Raw genomic sequence first — 26,141 nt, forward strand, 5'->3', positions numbered from 1 at the left:
TTTCTTAGAGAAATTCTCTTAGGAAAATTTTATAGAGAAAGTTAAACCAGTGCATATCAATAGAAATATGAGAGCCATATATGTAATTTTAAATATGCCAGTAGCCATATTAAAAGAAGTAAAAAGTTACTGGGGAAATTGTTCTCAATAAAACCTTTTATTTAACATAATATATCCAAAATATTATCATTTCAACATAGAGCCAACATAAAAAAACTATTAATGAGATGTTTTAAATTCTTTTTTGTTGTTGAATTAAGTCATTGAAACTTGGTATGTATGCTCTTAAAGTCCATCTTGATTCTGACAATTTTTGATGAGAAATATCTGTATGCAGATATTTTAAAATCTAGTTGAAGAAGTAGATTTTACAAAGCCAAGATATTCCAGATTTACTCAAAAGTTTGCCAATAACTAAATCAAGTACAAGTTTTTCAAATTTGGACTTAGATAATTAAAATGTAAAACTCAGTTCAGGAGTTCAGCCACATTTCAGCAGTTGCCCCATGGACAGCACAGATCTGAACCAGCCAGTTTATCAAAAACGGAAGAGAGACATCCACAGTACTGGGCTCAGGAGAGTGTGGTGGCTTCAGGGTTCTGTGGCTGCTCTCCATTGCGTGACCCACTTCGTTCATTCCTTCACACACAGTGCAACTCTGTCTCCAGCTGAATAGATGCCAACCTCAGAAGCATGGCCCTTTCTCAGGCAGCTCTTTTAAAATTTTGATAATATTTTTGGTGGTCCCTATTTCATCCCACTAAAGGATCCATTTGATGCAGTGTCTTTTAATAACACTATAGAAAGGGAGAGGGATTTCCTGTTATTGGTTTCGTAAATAACAGCTCTCTGGTCAGTGAGACCATCTGAATGAAGTGCGCTTTTGGTGAGCTGCCCTTCATCTAGTTGAGGCTCCTTGTGTGTTCCCAGAGACTTCTGGGGTTGACCATTTGGCCTCCAGGGACTTGTAAATTTTTAAATAGTGGCTAAGAACAAACAGGGGAACATGTTGATGCATAAAATCCAGGAAGAAAATGTATTGAAATGGTAACAGGGTCTGCTTGGAACTCTTTGTTTTATTTTTTTATTTGTGTGCTTTCCCAATTTCTTTAATGAGCATAAGGAAAACTAAATTCTAATTTTTAAAATTATTAAGAGCCATGTACAAAGCAGACACATAAGATCTCAATTGGAGCAATACAAAAAGTCTAAGAATATAGAAACCATTTGATCATATTTATTAAATGTACGTCTCGGATCATTGATTTTCTGTTTCCAATTAATTCAGTGAGTGATATTTTTATATTAAATATATCAAATTCTATATATTTGTTTTTAATTTTAAAAATCAAAGTATAGATTGAGAAATATTATAACTGATGGAAATTAGGAGGGAGGAAAAGATATGCATTCCTCCTTTACATCCTGGCAATTCATTAGATAACTAGATAGAGAAACAGAATATTTAAGAATTATTTAACATAGTGTGCATGTAAATAGTAATATAACTAAAATAAAATACTTGAGAAAGCAGCATTGTAGGTAGCTAATTTTGCTAAATTCCTCATTATTGTTTTAAATGAAAAAAATCAAGAAATAGAGGCAAAAGTGTTTTAGAATTTATTTGCATATGTGTGTATAGTGCTGGGGATGGAACGCAGGACCTCAAGCATGCTGAGCACATGTTCTGCCTCTGAGCTACACTCCTAGCTCAACAATTTTGTTCTTTGATGGAACCAATAGGAGGTTAAAATCAGAAACACTTAAAAACATAAAAGGCTACTCCAGGGAGTCTACCCAGGGATCCTTATTACACTTTTATTCAGTTGTATTTCATTTTACCATGTGATCCTACTGCATTTTGAATTATGGAACAATTTTTAAATTTACTGTGGAGTGAGTCTGGATATTAGAGAACTGCTGGGCATATTGTTAGGTAATGTGATTGTTCCATCAGTTGGGGACCTTCTGAGACCTCTGGACCTTCAGATGTTGAGTAAAGTAGGAGGGTGTCTGCCAGTCTAACCAGTTCAGGAAAATGTACCCAAAGCCTAGCAGCATGTATATATGCTACAGACATGAGTCTAGGTACCAAGACCGGAAAAAGAGGACATAGGGTTATTTCTCCTGTATTGAAGCTTTCCCACAATCTACTGGTCTCTGGTGGGCTGTATTTGCTACATAGGGAATCTGGGGAGTCGTTACTGCTTTGCCTCTATCACAACAATCTGCTTAGAACTCTGTTTTACATTTCTTCCAGCCTGCAGGGATCCCGGTGTTCTGTCACCTGCGAGGATGGACAGTACTTCAACGGCCAGGACTGTCAGCCCTGCCACCGCTTCTGTGCCACCTGTGCTGGTACCTTCTCCCTGCTCTTCCATTTGTTTTTGTGTTTCTCATTTTCCTTCCGTTTGTCTGGTTGTAGCCATCACTCACACACCCCGCCCCATATGTTTAAAGTAGATGTGGAGGAGTGCATTTCTCTTTTGATAATCATGCATGTATTCTGTGGTAAGTCAAATCATCAGCACCCTGTCCTTGCTGAGAAACTTAAATATCCCAGTGACATCTCTTTCCAGTGAGAGCAGATATTTTTAGCAAGAAAAACTGATTTAAAATAGGAGTAGTTCTCCCCACAAAGGAAAGTCAGGAAAACCACAAATATTAAATTAAGACACTTAAAATTATAATAGATGAATGCCATTTTCAGACTCTTAAAGAAGGGGCCCATTATGCAACCTTTACTCAGGCTTTTTTCTGCGTCTTGCATTTTTGTCTTGTGCTTAAAGGGGCAGGAGCTGATGGCTGCATTAATTGCACAGAGGGCTACTACATGGAAGACGGTAGATGCGTGCAGAGCTGTAGTATCAGCTACTACTTAGAGCATTCTTCAGAGAATGGATACAAATCCTGCAAAAAGTAAGTGGATTTGTCCCCAGCTGTAGCATTTAGTACCTTAATTCCTCATAGGACTACCTTCAAAAATAATGGGAAAACTTAAGAGTTTTTAATGACAAAATAAAGTTCAATCTTTTATATTTGGACACTTCCTTATAGCTCTAACCCAAGTTAACAGATTTTTTTTTTTTTTTTGGCCTCAGGCCTACCTTAAAACTTTCAAAGTAATATATTTGTTTCAAGTACACGTAATATTCCCTTTAAAATCAGTGTCTCCCTGCTAGTTTTAATGTCATCAAACCTAGAAATTATTGTAAGAAAGATTTTTGTGCTATCTTCAAAGGGAAAATTAAATTTAAGACATTATAATATTGATAGTAAACACAACTTATCTTGTGTTGATATCTGAAAGTATTTTAAAAATTGAACATTTTTCCCCTAGATGTGATACCAGTTGTTTGACATGTAATGGCCCAGGGTTCAAGAACTGTACCAGCTGCCCCAGTGGGTATCTCTTAGACTTAGGAATGTGTCAAATGGGAGCTATCTGCAAGGATGGTGAGTACAACTTCTCTTTTTGATCTTTTGAGCTAAATATGAGCTTTCTACTTTAAGTTATAACCTATTTCCATTATTAACAAGCATGCATCAGATAGGACATGCCCAATATCTTGTTGGCATTCTTTCCTCTTGAACTTAACCCTTAATGAGTGTGGGGCTTTGTTGTTTAATTGCAAGAAGAAATCAATCACCTATAGATCCACTGGCCAAGATGACAACTGTTGTTTTTTAATTAATAAACTTTATTCTTTAGAGCCATTTTTGATTTACAGAAATACTGAGCAGGAAGCACAGAGATTTCTCTTATATCCCCCTCCTACCTACATGTATTGCTTCCCCCAATATTACCATCCAGCACGAGAGGCACATTTCTTATAGTGCATAGACATACAAGGATACCTCATTATCATCCAAAGCTCATAGTTTCCATTAGGATTTGCTCTTGATGTTGTATATTCCACGGAATTAGACAAATGTATAATTACATGTATCTACCATTGCAATATACAGAGCAGCTTCACTATCCTAAAAATCTTCTGTTTTCTGCCTTTTCATACTTCCTTTCCTCCATCCCCATAGAAATCACTCTTTTTTTTTACTATCTCCATACATTTTCCCCTTAAAGTGTTACAGTGTTTCCCCTTAACATATTAAAATCACACAGTATGCAGCCTTTTCCAGTTAATTTTTGATATATTTCTTTCCAGTATTTTTCCATATGTACTTCTTACCCAGTTTTTTAAATGCCACATACAGAGTTCTGTATCCTGCTTTTTGCACTAAGCATTATACATAGGCATTTTCCTTTGTCCTATGTTTTACAAAGTCTTTGGAAACTTTTTTTAATAATAGCATAAAATTCAATCATGCAAAGACTTTAGTTTTTCTATCACTCCTATTATTTGTATTGCTTACAATTTTGATATGTAAATGATAATCAAATGGTTTCTGAATCTTTCATGAAGTTTACAAGGCTAAGAATCAACATTCCAGACTTATATAGAAGGGAAAACCCAAGATGTGATGGTAGAAAGTGCCAAACCAAAGTATCGAAGTTAAGATTTTTAAATATTAGTCCATTTTTACTTTCTTGGCACTGATGAGTCCCAAGAAGAATGCCAAGATCCTGCAGCTTCCCCACAGATTTGATTGAATTGGTTTGGGATTAGCCTGAGGGTAGATATTTTTAGAAGCCTCTCCTGTGTCTGATACAGGCAGTTTAAAGACTATTGCTCTGCCCTGATCCCTCTGATAGGGAAATGCCAAGTTGTCTCACTTCCTTAGACTCAGTTTTCTCATCTGTAAAAATAATGAGTTTAATTTATTCCAACTCCAACATGTATGTGAACTTTGATCCTCATGTAGTTCATGCTGAAGGGACCATAAAATCTGCCTAAGCCTGATCAGAAAATACATCTCAGTGATACAGAAAGAAATTGTTTGGAACCAAAGATGTTTTAAACATCTTCATAAAAATTCGTTATAAAAATAGAAGGCATGCATGTGGAACAGTCTCAATGATAAGATCATTGCCTAGGTTCATTCTTTACCTTCTTTGGAATGTTCCCTCTTCTGGAAATTTTAGGGGAGGCAGAACAGTCCTGTGATGGCAAAATATGGACTTGGGAGTCAAAACACCGTAGTTCATACCTGGGCTCTAGACCTGGGGCAGGTTATGAAATTCTCTAGGCTGCTTTCCCCTCATCTGCACAAAATGAACAAGATAATACCTGTGTCCTTGTGAGGTTATTCCACAACCCCATCTTAGGAATTTCAAGAAGGCATCAGAAGAAACGGGGCATGATGGCACTGTTATGACAGCACATATGGCTTGTTGCATGGGCATCAAAGGTGACTGCATCTTCATAGCTTTTCTGACGTGTGATTGGTCTGACAGGAAGGGTCAGGACCCACTCAGGTGCTTTGTTCTCAGAGTTTCTTAACCAGGGCTAATTCCAACTACACCACTCTGGAGTAACCAAAAAACTGAGAAAGGCTTTTAGGTGGTGAACATGGGACATCCACTATAACTTGACATTTTTGCCTCCAGCTCTTGTACCAGGCATTTCAAGGTTTGTGATGCTTTAGCTACTTTCACTGAATCCTGGTGAGCATGGACTAAGTTGTGCAAAATGGAATTTTGGTAAAAGAGGGGTGTCGGGATTGTGAGCAGAAGGGGAAAATGAAGAACTAGTGAAAGAATGACACCATTGGTGGCATCAAATAATAAGACAACTACATATTTGTGCTGTTTGTTCCCTTTCAACTTTCATATTTCCATGATTCTAAGATAAGATTTTGTTTTGTTTTGTTTTGTATTTTAACATCTCTGAAATCAGATGCACCTGATAGTTCATGACAGCTTACAACTCTTTTGACCAGTGGGTTCATAGGATTTAAGTGGTGTTGCCTGAGACTTAGGTACAGAGGTGTTTGTTAACTGGATTAAGCTCATAGCTACTACTTCTGTATGACTTTGAATAACATCTCAAAAGAGCTTCCAAATAATGAATTGTTTGTTGTTCAATGTTCAAAGGAAGGGTCATTGTATAATCACAGAAACCAAAAAGGACATCATATAACAATTACTTCTAATAAGTAAAATAAAATTAATAAAATAAAATTAATAAATAATAAAAATGATAACTAATAAATAATAATAAAATAATTTTTATTATTAAAAATAATAAATAATAATAAAATTAAAATTCTAATTGATGAGAGCATTGTGTCACAGTTTAATAAGAAGCGTTATTTCCCTTGTGATTCTTAAGGTAATGCTGCATGGTAAATCCTATGTCTTAGCTTCAATGAAATATGGAATAAATGTCTGTATATTCTCTGCTCTAGGTAATTCTGAAAAGAAAAATTCCTTGCTTGTGTTATTATTGATTTCTAACTTATTCTCTTTTCAATCTTTTTCCCTTTCACAAATGGATACCAATCACATTTACCGTTGGACTGCAATGTCTCTCCTTGAAAACCAATGCTGTTGACTGAAATCACTTTGGGTGGACCAAATTTTCTCCTTGTTGACTGCTCCTGAATGATCTCTTCCAACCTCCCAATCTGCCTCTTTGGCCAATCAAAACCTCCTTCCGTGTGTGTGCATCATGCTGCTCTCGACCTCCACTCCCCCTCTCTTTTGCTGACTTCCGGAAAAGCAACGGAAGAGTCCTGGGCCGAAGGAGGCTTCTGTATGCTTGTGAAAAAGAACAATCTGTGCCAACGGAAGGTTCTTCAACAACTTTGCTGCAAAACATGTACATTCCAAGGCTGAGCAGCATCTTAGATTTCTTTGTTCCTGTAGACTTATAGATTATTCCATATTATTAAAAAGAAAAAAAAGCCAAAAAAAAAAAAAAAGCAAGCCACCTCTCTCTTTCTTGCTCTTTTTTTTTCTTTCTCTCTCTCTCTCAAGTTTGTGCAGGGAGATGGTGAACTGTTTTGTCAGAACTTAAATGGAAAAAAAAATAAATAAACCAACAACAAGCCTACCTTTTATAACTGGGTGTTTAGTGTTTAGTACTAAACAGCCAGAACCACAGAGACAGTATTGTATGACCAAAGTATTTGATGCCAAAATTTGACGTTAAAGTAATGATTTGATTTCCTGCCCTGGATTTGAAGGTCCATTTTTTTTTTTCCTTTTGCCTTTAGTTGCTAGTTTCCCCTTTGAGATGCTTAAAAATATTTTTCCAAAATATCACAAGAGCATATGTAGATCAAAAGGAAAAAGAAAGCTCTCGCATCCGTCATTTTGCATACTTGAGCCCACCATTGGGGGAAATGACAGGAAACTGGACCTGAGGGCAGTAAGAACATCCTACGGAGTTAGGTTTGGTGTTTGTCTTAGTATTTCACCGCTCAGCATTGATACTTTCCACACCTAATTTACTTGGTGCATTATGTACTGGTTTTTGCATTTTACTCACTTGATAAGTCTGCTCCACTGGTTTCATCGATAGACTTGCTGCTACTGGCTTTTCCATTGTAGATTAGGTTATTTTATACACAGCTGGTCAAATAGGATCGTTCTGTACAGTCAAATTGGCGATGGAAACAATGCAGAGGTACAAGAAATAGCTGAAACTGACCCAGCTCCCCTGAAATTCAGAGTGTTCATTTTGTAGACCCTGCACAATCTCTTGGTGCTATCTAGCCATTATCCATAGCATTTTTTTTTTCTCCAAAGGCCATCAGAAATTCCATTTATCATAGTGGGAAGCATTTTGGGTATGATGCAGGAAATTTCTTCCTGGAGTCAAAAGTTTCTAAGAGGTCCTGTATTTTTTAAGAAATGGAATTTATTTAAATAATATTTAAGCTCGTGTTCATGTTGGCCGGGCAATGTTTTTCAATGGTGCTTATTAGAAGTTTTTTCATCTTGTCATTTTAGGAAAATAAAACTGGAAATTGAATATGGGTGGCATGATTGTCCCCTCCTGGTTCTGTATTTTTTCACTTTTCTGTCCTTCTATAACCAGGCCATGCACTTACACACCTGCCCACTGAATGTTCTTGAGATCATCTGGGTTTTTTGGTTTTCGGTTTTTTTGGGTTTTGGTTTTTTTTCATTTGCAAGTGTGGGTTTAGAAACTTCTTCACTGGTTCTCTGTGACTCCATAAACATTTCATGGAATCTAGCAGATGGAATTATAAGAAAAATCATTGAAAATCATTATAAGAAAATCATTGATCAGAAATGAGGAAACCTGATAAATTTTTTCATAGTTTCTCTGTTTGGGGAAGGGCAGACCCATAATAAGTTTCTTTATTTTTCCTAACAAAGTTCCATTGGTGACCTCATTTGTTTTGGGAGTGACCAGCCATCTTGCAGGTTTTCAGCTTTTGAGAGCTTTATTTCCAAGATGCCGCTGGCTTCACAGAAGAGGAATTGTTTCAATATAGATGATCCTGGGAAGGAGCTGGGAATGATGCTAAGTTCCCAATCCAAGCAGCAAGCTGGTAAAAAGCCTGCCTTGAAAATATTCCTAGACATCTGAGTTAACTTCCAACCCAAAGTGAATGAATAACACATGAATAGACTAATAACCCTCTTTCTAGCATTGTAGCTATACCGAGTCACATAATAATTCATAAGTAACTAGGAAACCAACTGATCTTGCTGAACAACTTTCCTCCTTACAACACTGCAGGCCCTTCTGACACAGAACCACAGTTGATTCTGGGTAGGGCATATAGTTAGTTCTCACACTTAAAGGCACAGTCTTTAAGTGGAGAAGTGGTAATGCAAGCCTAAAGCAAGCTCAAGCAGATGGCAAAACCAGATTCGCCTGCAAGGGGATCCAGCTAATTGAATTAACCCATCCTATTTAAGGCCCATGGTCACTATGATAGAAAAGATAAAAATGATATCTGTGTTCTTAGACAAATAGCCATCAACATGAAAGCCAAGTTCACTGGGGTCCACCAGCGCACGCTCCATTTCCCACTGGTGGCCGGTGCACATCATGGAAATACCGGTTTAACTACTAGTGTGTTACTGCCTCGTTTATCTACATAACATTATTAACTAGAACATAATGCTTTCAAAATTTAAGTTAATGTTATATATTATGTATAAATATATATATTCATAATGAGATATATGTAATGGATAGTACAAAGTTTGGAGAAATGACAAATGCGCTAAACTTCTAGAGACAAAAGCCCTATCTTCTGTTCTCTTTTGTCTTTTTTATTTTTAATTCACTAATTAAAAGTGACCCATTGTTAAATCCAAATCCACTTTACTGAAAAATACTGTACATGTGTAAAATGTTCAGTTGTTTTTTTGTAAAATATAGTAGAATGGTTGTAATTGATACTGGCCAAAATCAATGTTATTCCATATTTTATTTTTTCTATTAAATTAACCTAAGTTCCTGTTTATTTGATCTGTTCATACCCATGCATAAACAACTCTGAAAGGGTAAGCTGAGAAGCTTCTCAGTTTCCACATAGACGCAGAACATGAAGGAAAGTTAAAAAAGAACATCTGAGCAGAGGTGGGGATTGAAATGGAGGGAGAAAGAAGCAGAGTGGTGCAAGAGGGACACAGGTGAGATTTGGACATTTTTAGGAAGTAGGCAGAGAAGAAAGTCTATAAAGCTTGATATAGTTTCCATGAGATTATGCACGTGTTGGTGCCCAGTGTGGGACCAACTGGGCCACTCTTCCTTTGTCGTGCCGCACACACCCCCAGTCTGTGTGTGTAGGGACTTGGTGGTGGGCAAGGAGGTGAGAGGCCTAAGCGCTGTTAAAGAGAAAGATGGCCTTGTTCAATTTGCTGACATCTTGTGTAAAGTTGATGGGCTGAATCCCTGGATGCCTACAGCATGACTTTGTCTAAAAGCCATCTCCAGTACATGCCACAAGGTGGGACTGGACTGTGAGCTAAAAATCAGCAGTGGAGTGTTAGTCTTTGTAACCCCTGCTTGAGATGCAATCACTAACCTTGAAGTTTTGATACCCTGCCTTTTGAGAAGAGAAATGATAAATCAGTCAAAACAACAAACAAACTGAACTCTAACAAGGTTTAAAGATCTCAGGATATAAAAGATATAAAAGAGAACCTGTACAGTCCCAAAGTCCCAATAAGGAGAGAGAAAGAGAGTGATTTTTATTGACCACTTACTATATGCTATGCAATGTGAGAATAGATAGCATGCACATGCTGATGTAAAATATTTCTCTTATCAGAAAAACTCTAGGGCAGAAGTGCATGTGTTATCCTCTGTTTACACATAAGAAAACAGGCACAAGGACTTGAAATAAGCTAATGGAGATGACATAGCCAGACTCAAAATAATAGTAATAAAATTTTAACAGACAACAAAAATGTGGGAGACACTAAGTTGTTAAGCTCAGAACAGGCAAAGACTCCTTGGACTTTAACTGGTGGGGTACATTCCCTGGAGCAGATGGAACTTGAATCAGTTCATTACCAGCAAACCTGTGGCTTGTGAGATGTTCAGGACAGCAAGATGTTTTCATGTTTTTAATCTAATTAGTCTGTCACTACAAAGGACATTTCTGATTCAACATTTTATAAATTAGTCAAGAAAAATCTTCAGTTTTATTGTAGAAGATGGGTGGTGCGACATCCTCAACTCCCTTATCCATGGAAGAACTTACTAACTGGCAGTCCCCATCTGCAGATGGACCAGAATTTTCTCCTTCCTTCTACCTCAGTATCAGAGGTTATTCATCACACGCCAGCCTCTTCCATCTCACCTATTATTTTCCTCTCAACCATCTACCCTTTATTTTGAGGAACTTACAAACTCAGTAGAGAAGGGAGGTGGTTGTTTCGGTAACTTCTAAATTAAAGCTTCTCAGTCTAAGTGAGCAACACTAAGGCATACCATATCTGAGGACAGAAATACACAGCACCTTATCCCTCCTCACATAAAAGGAATGTCATGCTGGAGAAATATAAAGTAAATATACATTCTTCATGATTTTTATCATCTAGTCTTACACAAAGAGAGCCGTGGTAGACAGCAGGATGATGAATAGGAACACAAGCTGGGGGCAGTTTTAAACCATGGCCTGGCCAAGTTGATCCTCCCTCCTTTCATCCTCTAATATAAAATGGCAGAAGGGAACAAAAGCCAGCTGCAGTTTGACCTCACCTGGCCCAAACTGGGCTCTGGACCCTAATCTCAATATGTGTACATGGCAGAAAGCATAAACTTGCCTCTCTTCCCTAGTCAACATCCATTTCCAAATGTTATTTTTGTTGCCAACTCGTAAAATCAGAAGTTCTCAATAGTATGTTAGAGCCCTTGACATATTTAGCAGGGCATAGCCAAGATGGACTGAATTTCAGTGTGGCTCCTTGGAGCTACTTGGCACCTAGCATTGGGCTGAACTCCATATAATCATGTCTCCTCTTCCTCACAAGAGGTGACAGTCTGGCACTGATTCAGTTCTTTAGCAAGCAGGATGCAATTATGCAGCATCATTAAGTCTCAGAGGGCCAGAACGTGACCTGGAATGGCTACTTTTCCTTCCCATTCTCTATCTCCAGGAGACTTGTAAGGACCATTTTACTAGGTTATTACTGAAGGATTTTCTTACAAGATGTCCCTAAAAAGCCATTGGGGTCTTTGTTGTTGTTTTGGGGAAGGGGGGTTCCCTCCTGTCTTAGGTTTGTTTTTGTTTTGTTTTGGTTTGGTTTTTTAGAGCCAGGGGTCCTGACACCAAAAGATATTTTGCATCTCACTTTCTAGAAAATAACAGAAACATTCGAGTCCTGAATTTAAAGATCTTAAGTTTTTTCTTTCTTTTTCTTTTTTTTGGGGGGGAAAAGTATATATTATTTTAAGAATACTATGTTTTAAAGTTAACAAGGTATTAGAAAAAATGGCTTTAATTGGGTCTATACAAAAATCAGGTCTATGGAGATTAATTTTCTGATGCAAGATTCACAGCTAGTCAGAGGTGTGCCCAACACTTCAACCTTGTGTACAACACTGCCTCCTTTTACCAAATTCACATTACTTGTGTGCAAAGTGGAGGGCGAGAGCCCTTTCCTAAGTAAAGATAGAGAGCACAATGTATCCCTGGACTTGGGTTTTTTCTTATTTGTAAAAATTAATTGCTTCCATAAATAAACAATACTGAGTCCCTGCCACACACAGAGCTCTGAGATTCTTCAAGCTTAACATCCAATGGAGAAAAACAGACATAAAAACACATGGTTATAATATGAAGTGATTTAAGCGCCTTTAAGAAGGCATAAATATTGAGAGTCCAGAGAATCTAGTTCATTTTACCCATGAGATGCTGGGGTCTCATGACCTTGTACTGCAAAGCTCGCCAAGGGCATCCAAAAATAGCATGAGACATTACAAATAGAGCTGGCTCTGAAATGCACAAATAAAACTGCAAAGGTCAAGACCAAATGATATCTTAATTAAATATCTACAAAACATAAGATGTCAAACTTGCCAGTTGTAACTTCACTTTTAAGGGAACGCATATAATTAAATTTAATGTAGGATGAAGGTGAATTTTAATATGTTTGATACAATGTAGAACCTACAGAGGTTGGAACATCTAGAATCCATGGGTATCTTAACATAGCCCTACAAAGGGGGGAAAATATCACTATTCATTCCAAAGTGTCTGGGGGGACACCAAGGTGGGAGGTGGAGGGCAGGGTACAGAGACAGCAATGTGTAGAACCGGTCCTTTTCTCTTTACCTTCTCCACTCTCTCCAAGGAGAGCTTATTCAATCTCATTGCTTCCAATACCCTCTATATCAGTCCACTTTCCATTTTAATAACAAAATTCCTGGGCTGGTTCCTTGACAAAGAGATTTATGTAGCTCACAGTTTTGGAGACTAAAAATGCAAACAGCATGGCACTGTTCTGGCAAGGGCCCATCTGATGACATCATATCATGGCAGAAAGCATCATGGCAGACATGCCTGTAAGGGGAGAGATCACATGGTGAAATAGGAGGCCACAGAGAGACCAGGGAGCAGCTGGTGTTGCTCTTTTTTTAATAACCCTCTTATGAGAACTAGCCAGGGTCCCCCAAGAACTACTTTAATCTCTGACAAGGAGCCTGCTCGCAGTGACCTTCCAATAAGCTCTACCTCTTTAAAAGGCCCATCAGCTTCTTATATTGGCACACTGGGGACTATGCTTCCACTACATGAACCCTTGGGGAACACACCAACTCCAAATCATAGCACCATCATATAACATATACATGTATACATATTCCCAATCTCTTCCCTCAAAATTCACAGTTATAGATTTGATGAACTACTTGCTTTCAGACATCTGATAGGCACTGTAAAGCTAATTAATTGTCTGAAACAAACTTTAGACACCCCAACCTCCTAACCATCTCCCATCTCAGCGAATGGCAGTATAGTACATCCACGCAGTTGTTCCGGGTTTCTCTTCTTTTGTATTCCAAATCCAATTCATCATCATAATGTCATTAACTGTATCTCCAAAATGCACATCCAAATACCCCACTGCTGCCTAGCGCACAGCTTAGCTCAGCCAGATGCTGTCATCTCCTGATCTACTGAGGGAGCCTCCAAGTGAGCCACTTGCCCCCTCCTCTTCTCTCTTTTTTCTCCCCCTTCCCCATTTGTTCACACAGCAGAGTGCCATTACAAATATAAAATCAGATTCCCTCTCTCTCTCTTGCTCACTCAGAATACAGTCTGAACTCTTTACCTGAAGTCATTCATGCTGTCTTCTGCCTCCCCCTTGTCCCTCACCTGTTCATACTAAATTTCTTTTCTTTTGTACCAGGGATTGAAATCTGGAGCACTTTACCACTGATCCATCCCCATCTCTTTTTATTTTTTATTTTGAGACAGTCTTGCTGAGTTGCTTAGGGCCTTGTTAAGTTTCTAAGGCTGGCTTTGAACTTTGGGATCCCGCCTGCCTCAGTCTCTCTAGCAGCTGGGATTGCAGGCATGCACCACTGTGCCCGGCTCATACTAACTTTCTTTGTGTCTCTCAAACAAAACCAGGTAGTTTATGCCTCAGGAACCCAGCTCTTTGCATGATTAGTTTCATCCATGGATGTTAGTTTTAAACACACACACACACACACACACACACACACACACAAAATGGGGCTGGGGTTATAGCTCAGTGGTAAAGTGAGAGGCAATCCTCAGCACCACACTAAAGTAAATAAATAAAATGAAGGTATTGTGTCCATCTACAACTAAAAGTATTTTTTTAATTAAAAATTAAAAACACTTCCTCAGAAAGTAGCTAGCACTTTCCACCACTCTCCCCACACCTGTCCCCTTTTTTTATCTTTCTTTTCCCTCCATGGCACTATCACCACGTGATGTTATGAGTCATTTACTTATTTATGGTCAGCCAGCTCCATGACAGCTGGACTTTGTCCATCTTGTTCACAGCTGTATCTTATATGTCTAATACAGTTTGCTTAATAAGTATTTGTGGAATGAATGAAATAAAAAGACATCAGAGAGAAGTGTGACAAGTGACATTTGACCTGAGTCGTGAAGAATAGGTGAGATTTATAAGTAGAAGATTAGGATGCTTAAGAAGGATACTCTAGAGAAAGAATGTGTACAAAAACACAAAGCCATTTAAAGGGCCTGTGGATGGCGATCTCATAGTGGCCGAGGCAGGGAGAGGGTAGGTATGTAGCTTGAGAAAGCAGAATGAAAGACCAGTGGGATCAACTTGTGATGGACCTTCAGTGGATTTTTACCCTTCTTCCACCTCCTTGTCACCAGTCATCAACCTTCTTTTCAGAGAGGCTAACTGATTTGCCCAAGGACCCATCAGTTCCACTCTTGGTCTCTTGCCAATATATTTGGGAGTCATTTATTCAGATAGAATGCTGAGGAGGCCATACTTGCTTTGGTCCCCAGAGGATTGATGGCCACTTTGAGCCAACTAAATGAAAGGACAAGGGACCTAGCTGTCAGATGAGCTCACATGAGGGGACAGTCCTCTTTGCCTTGATATCCATGACCAGAGCAATAAATTGAGCAAGGCCTGTCCAAGACTGGACTTAAGGGCACCTCCGTATCCTCCTCAAAGAAGACACCTTGCCCTCTAAACTGTCATCACCAGAGAAGAACAAAAAAGAAAAAAGTGATGTAATCACCCCTCTTCCCTAACAGGGAAAACAATAGTAACAGTAACTCTCATATAAGGAGGACTTCCTATATGTTGCTTTATATGGGCTATTTCCTTCAATTTCCAACATCCTCATATTATCCCATTTTTTTGTTTTATTGATTTTACTTTTTTAAATACATGACAGCAGAATGCATTACAATTCTTATTACACATATAGAGTACAATTTTTCATATCTTTGTATATAGAGTATGTTCACACCAATTCATGCCTTTTTACATGTACTCTATGGGGTTTTGGGGGGGGTTGTTTGTTTTTTTGCATTACAATTCTTATTACATTATCCCATTTTTTTTAAGAGAGAGAGAATTTTTTTAATATCTATTTTTTAGTTTTCGGCAGACACAACATCTTCATTATCCCATTTTTCAAATGAAGAATCAGGTAAGGTAAAGACCTAAGGTACCTTCATGGCAGATAGAAGATATGAAAATAATTGAAGCCCAAACAATCTGATTTAAGAGCCTCCAGAAGGAGAAATACAAAAGACAGGAAGGATGTCATTGTGACCATGGAGTATATACATCAGATTTACATATTTCAGTAGTGTTGTCAGGTCCAGGTTTCATGCAGTCTCTTGTGAATTAAGCAGCACCCACCCAGGAGTGTGCACCAAGTCCTCCTAACTCTTTGTGAGAACAAGGCAGGAATCAATGTTAATATCATGAGAATTAGTAGCATCCAATGGGCCAAGTGAGCAAAATAAATCACAACAGACTTAAAGGAAATGAGGCAGTAGCTGTTAAAAGAAATGAGGATGTGGTGTCTCCTTTCATTGTTGGGAGGCCATTGTTTGCATTCTCCCTTACATTGAAATGAGGGAAAAATAAAATGGCCATATTGGGAACGTTGTCACATATACAGATTCTGTGGACTCCATTGATGAATCTGCTGAAACAAATTCTCTCCAGTTGGTATTAAGCAGGATTTTGTTGCCTCATGAATCACAATAACTACAATATAGTAAAAATTAAACTATCAAGGAAATAGAAGTCTTTTTATTATATATAGGAATGTGATTTGTAGTTGATTTATGTTATATGATGAGTCACAGATACAGCAGAAACCAGAAACCAGCAGAAACCTTGACCCTCTTCTCATTCATTCCTACATCTGCCCTAAGTCAAGACATTTCTGCCTCCAAAATCTGTCTCAGATTCATTTTCTCTAGCTCAACTCCCCTATCCTAGTCCGTGTCACCCTGGGTCAAGCGACTTTACACGTGGACTGCTCATGCATCTTCTTAAATGCACCCCATGTGTTCAGAGCCACAAGTGCTTACCTTTAAACCCCTATAAACCATTCTCCACAGCAACCCCAATAATCTTCTCAACAACTCAAAACTCAGCATAAAACCCATCCTCCTGAAGCTCCCCATTTCCTTAGGATGAAGCTGAAATTCCTTTCCATGGTCTCAAAGGTCTGTCTGACCAGCCCCACCTTTCTAGATTCAACTCATGCCCTTCATTCCCTCTCCTAGTATTTTCCAGCTACATTGACTCTGATTATTCTTTTCAGACCTACACCATAGAATGTTCCCATATTGTATTCACTTCCTTTAATACTATCCCAGCTGATCATCTATCTCTGGTTAGCATGCATTATCTGAGCCCCAGTTTAAATGTTACTTCTTCATTTACTAATCCTTAAAGGCAAGGTTAGATCTCCTTATTTAAGCTTTCATGGTAATGGGCATAGGGGTGCATGCCTGTAATTCCACAGACTCAGGAAGCTGAGGCAGGTAGATCACAAGTTCAAGGCCAGCCTTAGCAACTTAGTGAGACCATGTCTTAAAATTAAAAAGGGGGCTGGGGATGTCACTCAGTAGTAAAGCACTCCTGAGTCCTAATCCCAGCAACAATAATAATGATAATAATAAGTTTTCATGGAAGCCTCTACTTCTTCCATATCGATTATATGGTAAGTGCCTAGATATTTGTGGAAGCATTTGTTTGCTGTATGTAATTCTCACTATGAAGTTTGTTCCATAGGGGCAAAGTCAACAAGGGCCTTATATTTTATGAACCTATAAAATGTCTCACAGATTAGGTGCTTGATAACTTTTTGATTAATAGATGAAAAAAATATATGAGTAAACAATTGAGTATAGGACAGGAAAGAGATAGCTCTGACCCAGACAGTGGATAAGGAAGTCTTAGTTGTGGTTTTGTATCACTTCAGGAAAACCTTCCATGTGTCCCACCTCAGTTTTCCCTTCTTGACTATCATCCCTGTGAACACCCTTCCTCAGCCCTTCTATCCATCATAAGTGGAAAATGGGAGTTCTCATGGAGTTTCTGTCCCTTGTCCTAAAACACACAAAATTATCAGCAAAAACAATAAAACGAATGCTTCAGGACCTGTGAACCAACAGCAGCAATAGCAGCCGGGCATTGGTTTGTATAGAAGCAGAATTCTAATCCTGTCCCTCTGAGATCTCATTCCCTTCTTATCCCCTGCTGTGAAGGGACTTTTCAGAGGAAACTAAAGCTTAATGACAACTGATAGGAAGATAGGAGATCAGCCTGAATTATCCAGGAGTAATCACAAACAAGTCCATCTGAGAGATATGGTAGAAAAAGGAGTCAGAAGATGAACCAAGGTCAGAGAGATTGGAGGGAGAGAGAAGGATTGGACCCACAGCCACTGGATTGAAGATGTTGGAAGTGAGGCCCAAGCAGGAAACACAGGCAGCTCTAGACACTGAGAGCAACCTGCCACCAGCACTCAGCAAGGAACCAGGGATTGACCTGAATTCTGCCAACAACCTGAAGGAATTTGGAGCATATTCATGCTCGGAGCTTCCAGAAAGAATGCAGCCTGCCAACACCTTGATTTCCACCTTGTAAAACCTGGAGCAGAGAAGCAGCTGAACCATGCTGTGCCCAGACTCCTGACCTAAGGAACTGTGAGATAATAAATGGGTATTTTGTTAAGCCACAAAATGTATGCTAAGCTGTGTTGGCAGCAACAAAAAATTAATACAGTTAGACCACACCTATTCCACCACAATAAGTACTTTTTCAAGACTCCAAGGTGATCTAAGAACACAGTGTAAGATCTACCACTTTGGATGACATTTCTTTCCTGAGTTTCTGACACCCACCTCTGATTTCTTGAGGGCCACTCCTGCAAACATCAAGTTCTTAAGAGATAAGCACTGAGGAATTAGGCAGTTGTGTGGCAGTCCTTGGCTGACATTAACCAGCAGAGCTGAGGCAAATTAGTGATGCTTCAGATCAAAGAAATAGCTAATGAGCAACCACAGCATTCTAATCTGCAACCTGGGAACCTGATACACCTCCTGGGCTATTTGGCTGATGGTGTGGAGTGGAGACTTGTTAACAGGTGGCTTGAGCCTGAATGGTACCTCCCTGCAGGCTCCCAACATGGCTCTTGGCAGTTGATACAGCCAACAGTCAGAACACAGCTGCTTTTACAAACCAAGCCAGCTCACCATTAAACTCTGCCTTGGTGTCATCCTTGTGACCATTTTCCAACCTGGTTCTCTTAAATGAACTTTATGACTAGCTATATTTTTGGCAGATAGATGAGGTGTTAAGCTTTATCATTCAGTATTTCCTTCACTGCAGATTCAAATTTGTTATTCATTTCCTGATCACCTACTTTAGAATCATGCACCAAGCTTGTTCCTTCCATGTTCATTATTTAGCAATGAAGTACGGTTGTGCCCATTTCAAGATGGGAGTGGGCAATTGTTGTCAGGTCATGTGATCTACCAGGTCTTCCCACTCTGAGTTACAGAGCTTTTCCTCCATCAGCACCGATGCTCTTGCCTACTTCTTTCTTTCCCCAATCCAACTATCCAAGCCCTTCTAGCCGAATAGGTGCATCTCCCACAACTTCCATCCACTTATTAGTATAGCTATGGATGGAGATGAGTTTGAACAATGGACATTTTGACTACTATCCATTCTCTCCAAGAGATGGATAGAATGTTATATTATAGCTTTCCAAAGTCATAGCTACCATCACAGAATCTGGAAAGATGCTGGCCAGGTTCAACTTCTGGTTTTCTTATATACTAGTTATATGATCTTAGAAAATACACTTAACCTCTTGTATTAGTCAGCTTTGTGTTTCTATGACCAAAATATCTGACATAAACCATTAGAGGAGAAAATATTTGTTTGGATGGTCTCTAGTTTCATCCAATTTTCTGCAGGTGACATAATTTCATTTTTCTTTATGGCTGAATAAAACTCCATTGTGTGTGTGTGTGTGTGTGTGTGTGTGTGTGTGTGTATCACATTTTCTTTATTCATTCATCCATTAATGGGTACTTAAGCTGGTGCAATAGATTGGCTATTGTGAGTTGTGATGCTATAAACATGCATGCATTATGTATCATATTACTGTAATATGATAACTTTAATTCTTTAGGATAAATACCAAGAAATGGTATAGCTGGTTCCTATGGTGTTTGCATAGTTAATCTTTTGAAGAAGCTTCATATTGATTTCCATAGTGGTTGTACTAATTTATAATCCCGCCAACAGTGTAAAAGTATCCCTTTTTCTCCACATCCTCTCTAGCATTTATTATTGTTGGTATTCTTGATGATTATCTTTCTGACTGGTGTGAGATGAAATTTCATTGTAGTTTTGATTTACATTTCTCTCATTGCTAATGATATCAAATATTTTTCATGTATTTGTTTGCTATTTATATTTCTTCTTTTGATAAATGCCTGTTTGATTCATTTTCCCATTTGTTAATTGAATTTTTGATGTAAACTTTTTCGAGTTCTTTACATATTCTAAATATTAACCTGCTGTCAAAAGAGTAGCTAGCAAAGATTTTCTCCCATTTTGTAGGTTTCTCTCTTCACATTTCTAATTGTTTCCTTTGCTGTGCCGAAGCTTTTTAATTTCATGGCATCCCATGTGTTAACTCTTGACATTATTTCTTTGAGCTTAAGGGTTACAATAGAGAAAGTGATGTTCATCTATCTGTATCTTCGTGTTTCCTATCAGACTCAGTCTTCAATCAGCAGAGTTTCTGTCTCTGTGCTGACCCCTCCTTTCCCTCCCTCTAAACCCTCCATCAAAGGACCAGACACCACAGCCAGCCCTTGGGATGATGAATCTGGGAACATCCTTACACTATGTGTATTGGCCATTTTCTACTGGTGATGCTAGTCAGAGTCAGAGAAGCCTGGACCAAGATGGCTGTTGTCTTTCCAAAGATGAAGACTGGCATAGAACATGGGTTCTCCATCTCAAGTGGCATTAGAATCACTGGGAATGATTTTTTTCAAAAAGAATCTATCCCAGAATTTCTGATTCAGTAGGTTCAAGGTAGAATCTGAGAATTTATAATTCTAATAAATCTCCAGTTGATACTGATGCTGCTGGTACCACCTTGAGAATCACTGTCATTGATGTTAGGCACATAGACCTACTAAACACCCTAGAGAAATCCAGGCACAGTCACTTACCATGTGTTTTAGTCAGCTTTTTCGCTGTTGTGACTAAAGACCTGACAAGAATAATTTTAACAGGGAAAAGTTTATTTGGCGTCTCACAGTTTCAGAGGTTTCAGTTCATAGACAAATGACTCCATTCCTTGGGACTCGAGGTGAGGCTGAACATCAGGGTTGGAAGAGTATGGTGGAAGGAAGCAGCTCAAATGATGATCAAAAAGCAGATAAAGACTCCATCCTTCATATACAAAATAGATACCCCAAAGACAAGCCCCACCTCTTCCCCCACTCTCTACCTGTCTTTAGTTACATCTCAATTAATACCATTAGGGGATGAATTCACTAATTGTATTAAGACTCTCATAACTCAGTCATTTCTTCTCTAAATCTTTTTGCATTGTCTCACATATAAGCTTTTGGGGAACACCTCATATCCAAACCATAAGACCGCATAACCTTGGATAAATGACTTGACCTCTCTATTTCTTTCTTTCCTCACCTACAGAAAGGAAGTAACAATGGCACCATAGCTGAGGATTAAATGATATGACACTCACGGATACATACAAAACATTCCCCTACCCACTGGATGAAAGACAGCCCCGCCTCACTCTCCCCAGGCTGCACATGTGACCTACCCTATCCTATTATATATATATATATATATATATATATATATATATTCCATATATTAACTATTAATCATGGGAGCCCAGTTTTTGATTGGTGTGTTATGTTGTACATATGTATGGGATATGTTTTTACATATTTGTACATGCATACAATACACAATATAATAATATGATTTGACCAATATCACTCCCCAGCACTTCCTCCTCCTTCCCTACCTCCCACCCATTGTTGGTCCCTTTTTGCTACTTATCTCCCTTTGATTCATGAGATCCAACCACAGCTTTCTTTTCCTTTTTTCTCTCTAGCTTACACATAAGAGAGAAACATAGAACCCTTGACCTTCTGAATTTGGCTTATTTCGTTTAACATAATGGTCTCTAGTTCCACCCATTTTCCTGCAAATAACATAATTTCATTTTTCTTTATGGCTGAATAAAATTCTATTGTGTATATATACCACACATTCATTTATCCATTCATCCATTGATGGACATGTAGGATGGTTCCATAGTTTGGCTATAAACATGGGTATGCATGTATCATTACAGTATGATATAAAGTCAACAATAGTGTTTTAAAATACCTCTGCTAAGGTCATTAAATCACTTTCTGTAGTAAAATCTCCATCTATGTTTTTCTTATAAAGACACTTGTGATTACATTGGCCCAACCTGATAATCCAGGATTATCTCCCCATCTCAAGATCTTTAATTACTACATCTGCAAAATTCCTTTTGCTACATAAGGTAGCTTTAGATTTCAGGGATGAAGACCTGAATGTCTTTGGGGACCGTTATTTAGCCTACTACACTTGCACAGATCATCTAATCCTCTGAGCCACCATTTTTTCACCATTCAGGCTCAAGCCCTTCTATGTATTTTATATCATTACAGTATGATATAAAATCAGTGAAATTAAAATGATATGACCCTATGAGAATGTTGCTGTGTCTTACCCACGAATTTACTAAATAGAAATGCCCACTGGATTGTTGTGTGCTTCTTGCTGTACTGTTTTATAAATCTTGCATTAATTCATTAACTCTATGTCCTCACCTTTTATTAAACATTCTATATGTGCTCAGCACAGGGGAAATACTAGAATTCTCATTCCTTGGACACACACTTTATCTCTGTAAATTTTATTCAGTAATAGGTACAGGCAAATAGAGGAAGTGCCCTAATGCGTGAACATGTGCTATGAAAAAAAAAATCAGTGAGAAAATTCTCTGCAAATGCTCTCCAGGTACACAACAGAGTGGGTCTACAGTCCCTTGGGCAGGAGGCAGGGACAGAAGGAAGGAGTTGAGACTGGAGGCTGAAAAGAAACAAGGAGATGTGAGACAACTGGAGCATCTGGAAAATGCCAGGAGTTTCTCCTTACTGAAGCCTTGGGTGCCAAGAGGTGGCATGCATATGAGAGAGATGATCTAACACTGTAGACAGGACTGGTTGTGATGGCCACAGGCGCCATGGGAAGGAGTCCAGACCATAGCATGTGCTCCAGGGAGCCACTGAAAAGTTGAAAGCAACCCCCTCTCGGTATCCTATCCCCTGCAGTGATCTGCATGCAGCTCCTAGCAGGAAATGCTTAAAGCTCTGACCTCCTTACCAACATTTAAATATCAAACTCACAAAGGTCTTTGTGAAGAGATTCTGGTTTCTTTAAGTGCCTCTTACCTTTCTTCCTGAGACTTTATGATTTATATTTTCAGAACTTTATTTTTACAGCCTCCCATTATACGGAGCCATTGTCTGTCTTAGAATCTCTGTCAATCTCATTTTTAAATCATTCACTCTAAAAAATATTCTCATAGCCCCCAGGTCCCACTTAACCTTCTACTCTTTGCCATCCCATTTATATGAGAATGTTCAAAAGGCAAATTCCATATATTAACTATTAACATATTAGACACTAATAATTCTGATAACTCACAAGGCATTTTTTTTTTTTTAACCTAGAAAACATTTTTTGCTGAAAGTGGATTGATAGTAACTGTGCTCTGACTTTAGTTGGGGATGTCTGCTTTCCTGGATGCCTAGGCCCTGGTCTGTTTCATTCATTTTTACCTCCTGAAAATGTAGCACCCCTCTCTAATACGCTTTTGTCAACAGATAGTATTCTCCCTATGAACTTCAATAAATTGGCAGTGAACTTCTGTGCTGGGAAGATATTTTGCATTAAAAACTGGATTCACAGCAGGCAATCTGCCTGGGGACCACATGTCTAGGAAAGCAGTCATTTTTAACAAAGACTATTTCAGGACTGGATAGAATAGGGCTGGTGGACTCCGAAGCCACAAATGTCTTGTCTACTGGAAGCAAGATTACTGTCCTGCATGTTGGTAATTAGCCTCGTCACTGATGTGCTTGCCTACTTCAACTTTCAGGTCCATGGCATTCATAGCTGCCAACCACATAAAATATATTAACAGTGTGTTCATGGTTTACTAGATATCTCCTCTGCCTGCTATTATATACCAAATATCTGGAATAGTGCATGGCAATATTCTAGTTTCTCAATAATTATATAAATTTCTTCTCATGGAGCTTTTCAGCTATTAAGTAACTTTTTTTTTTTTCATCCCTAACACCCAACATGTCAAGTAGTTTATCTACCAAAATATTTTTGATCACTTCATCATGTGGCAAGTAGTGATTCACCTTATGGAAAATTATTCTTGACTACAAAGAGCAATTAGTCCTGTGAGGGGGACCATATGTAGAATCACCATTTGATATGTAAGAATAAATCAAAATATGTACAAAGTCCTGGAGAGCACAGAAAAATCAATTCAACCACATAATGGTGTGGTAGGAAACATTCAGAGAAGGTTTCATAAGGGAGACCAACTTGAGTTATAAAAAGTCTCATTTTTCTGGGAGAAGAGGAGGTGGCATAAAATGAATATATCCTCTAAGTGGAAGAGTGCATGATAGGGGTTGGGAACTCAGAAGCCTTTTGGAATGTGGGGATTTGTTTTAGTTGACCTTCCAGAACCTGACAGTGGGACAGGTTCAAGTGCAAGAGGTTTATTTGGGAGATGGAAGAAAATGCCAGTGGTGGTGCGTGTTGGCAAAATAGGATCAGGAAGGTAGAAAATGAAGCCAGAGGCAACGGCGGGCAACTGGAGCTCGGTGCTGTGGGAAAACTCTGGGAAACTGTGTCAAACACAGGTCTCCCAGTTATCCCATTGGAGGGACAGCAGAGCTGTGGTCTTCATCTACTAAACCCCTATCACTGGTTGCAGACACTCCTAGGGGTCAATTTCTTCTCCTTCTGGTCTACCACATGGGCCCGATGGAGCAGCCTCCTGAGCCACTGGAGAAAACCTCAGGCAGATGCCAGCAGACACTCTCCCCTGAGATTGGTTTCTGATGTGGGAAAACCAAGGAACATGTATAGGGTTTCAAAAGAGTAGGCTAGAGTTTGTAAGGAGAGCTTCAGGGGATGAGGCTAGATATTGAGGCAAGGGCTCAATTCTGAAGGGTCTTGTGTGTCAAGGAAGCAGTAGGAGAATGGTCTAATAGCATTGAATTTGAGAAAGATCATTCTGTCTACAGGGTGAAGAACAGAGATGGATGGGGGTGGTGAGAGGGGGCAAATGAGGAGTCTGGAAGACCGATTAGGGAGAGAAATACGCAATATGGGATACAAAAGACAGGGCTGGAAGTCGTGTGGTGGTGGTGGCAGTGGTGTTCCTGCTGGAGAGGAGAATGAACAGACGGGACAGAGAGATTTGGGGAGATAGAACTGACGTAAGTTGTGAGGGATCTTATGTGGGGAGAGTTAGGGGCCGAGGATGACTTCCTGTACTGGCTCCCCCAGTGGGATGATGGTGACACTCACCTAGAGAGAGAGAGATAAATTCTGGATCAAAACAATTAAGCCTTGAGAACCAGATGAGTTGGAGACACCTGTAAAGTATTCAGGTGGGAAGTCCACCTTGATGTAGTATTATTGACCTCAAGAGAAAGATCTGGACTGTGCAGTCAACTTTTTTGTTGCTGTAACAAAACAAAAACAAACAAACAAACAAAAACCCTGACAAGATAATTTTAGAGAAGGAAAAGTTTATTCAGAGCTCACAATTTCAGAGATCTCAGTCCATAGAAGGCTGATCCCATTGCTCTTAGTCAGAGGTAAGGAAGAACATCATGACAGAAGGGTGTGGAGGAGGAAACCAGTTCAGGAAATGGCAATCAGGAAGGAGAGAGAGAGAGAGAGAGAGAGAGAGAGAGAGAGAGAGAGAGAGAAAGAGAGAGAGAGAGAGAGAGAGAGAGAGAGAGAGAGCGAACCATTATCAAGGTCAAAATATGAACCCCAAAGGCATGTCCCAATGACCTACCTCCTCCAATTACATACTACCTGTCTACAGTTACCACCTAGTTAATCCATAGATTAGGTTAAGGCTCAGACCCAACCATTTTATCTCTGAAAATTCTTGTGTTGTTCAACACATGAGCGCCTTTGGGGACACCTTATATCTAAGCCATATCAGCAGGGCTGTTTAGAAATCACCACTTCCTACAAGATATTTGAGGCCAGGGAAGCAGAAGACAACACATGAATAGCTAGAATCTGACTTATGGGATGTGATGGTTGAATGTCATTGTCAATATCCCCTCCTTTAACCAACATAGAGATGACGTGGCCTTTATCACCCCTGAATATTGTTTGGCCTTAATTTTTCTCCATATCTTCCCCCAAATGATTAATTTTCCCCTAAGAATATTGGGATCCAGAGAGTAAACAAGCTAAATTGTGTGACTTGTGGCGACAAGCCTCCATTCTACTAGCACAATGCCTTTAACCGGCCAATGCTGCCTCATTTTTTGCCTACGACTTGATCACTGATTGAAAAGCCACCCTTGGGATCATCTTTTAAAATAATCACAAAATGTAAGCAGCTGAAACTACTATGATAAC

The 26,141-nt window shown here is 39.0% G+C and overlaps 1 protein-coding gene across 3 annotated transcripts in view; it reads left to right on the forward strand.

The window, feature by feature from the left end:
- Pcsk5 (proprotein convertase subtilisin/kexin type 5) overlaps positions 1-26,141 on the forward strand; it is a 429,480-nt gene that overhangs the window by 281,496 nt on the left and 121,843 nt on the right. The window contains exons 18-21 of one of the 3 annotated variants that reach the window (XM_076846065.2): positions 2,262-2,359; positions 2,791-2,920; positions 3,342-3,457; positions 6,625-9,355. In XM_076846065.2, the coding sequence (XP_076702180.2) occupies positions 2,262-2,359; positions 2,791-2,920; positions 3,342-3,457; positions 6,625-6,740 (460 nt within the window). In that variant the 3' untranslated portion in view covers positions 6,741-9,355. Of the gene's footprint in view, positions 1-2,261; positions 2,360-2,790; positions 2,921-3,341; positions 3,458-5,228; positions 9,356-26,141 lie in introns of those variants that run through there. The other 2 variants (XM_076846066.2, XM_076846064.2) reach the window with 2 other exon arrangements.

Source organism: Callospermophilus lateralis, chromosome 2, assembly GCF_048772815.1.
Source record: "Callospermophilus lateralis isolate mCalLat2 chromosome 2, mCalLat2.hap1, whole genome shotgun sequence".
In the NCBI taxonomy this organism is placed as follows: Eukaryota; Metazoa; Chordata; class Mammalia; order Rodentia; family Sciuridae; genus Callospermophilus; species Callospermophilus lateralis.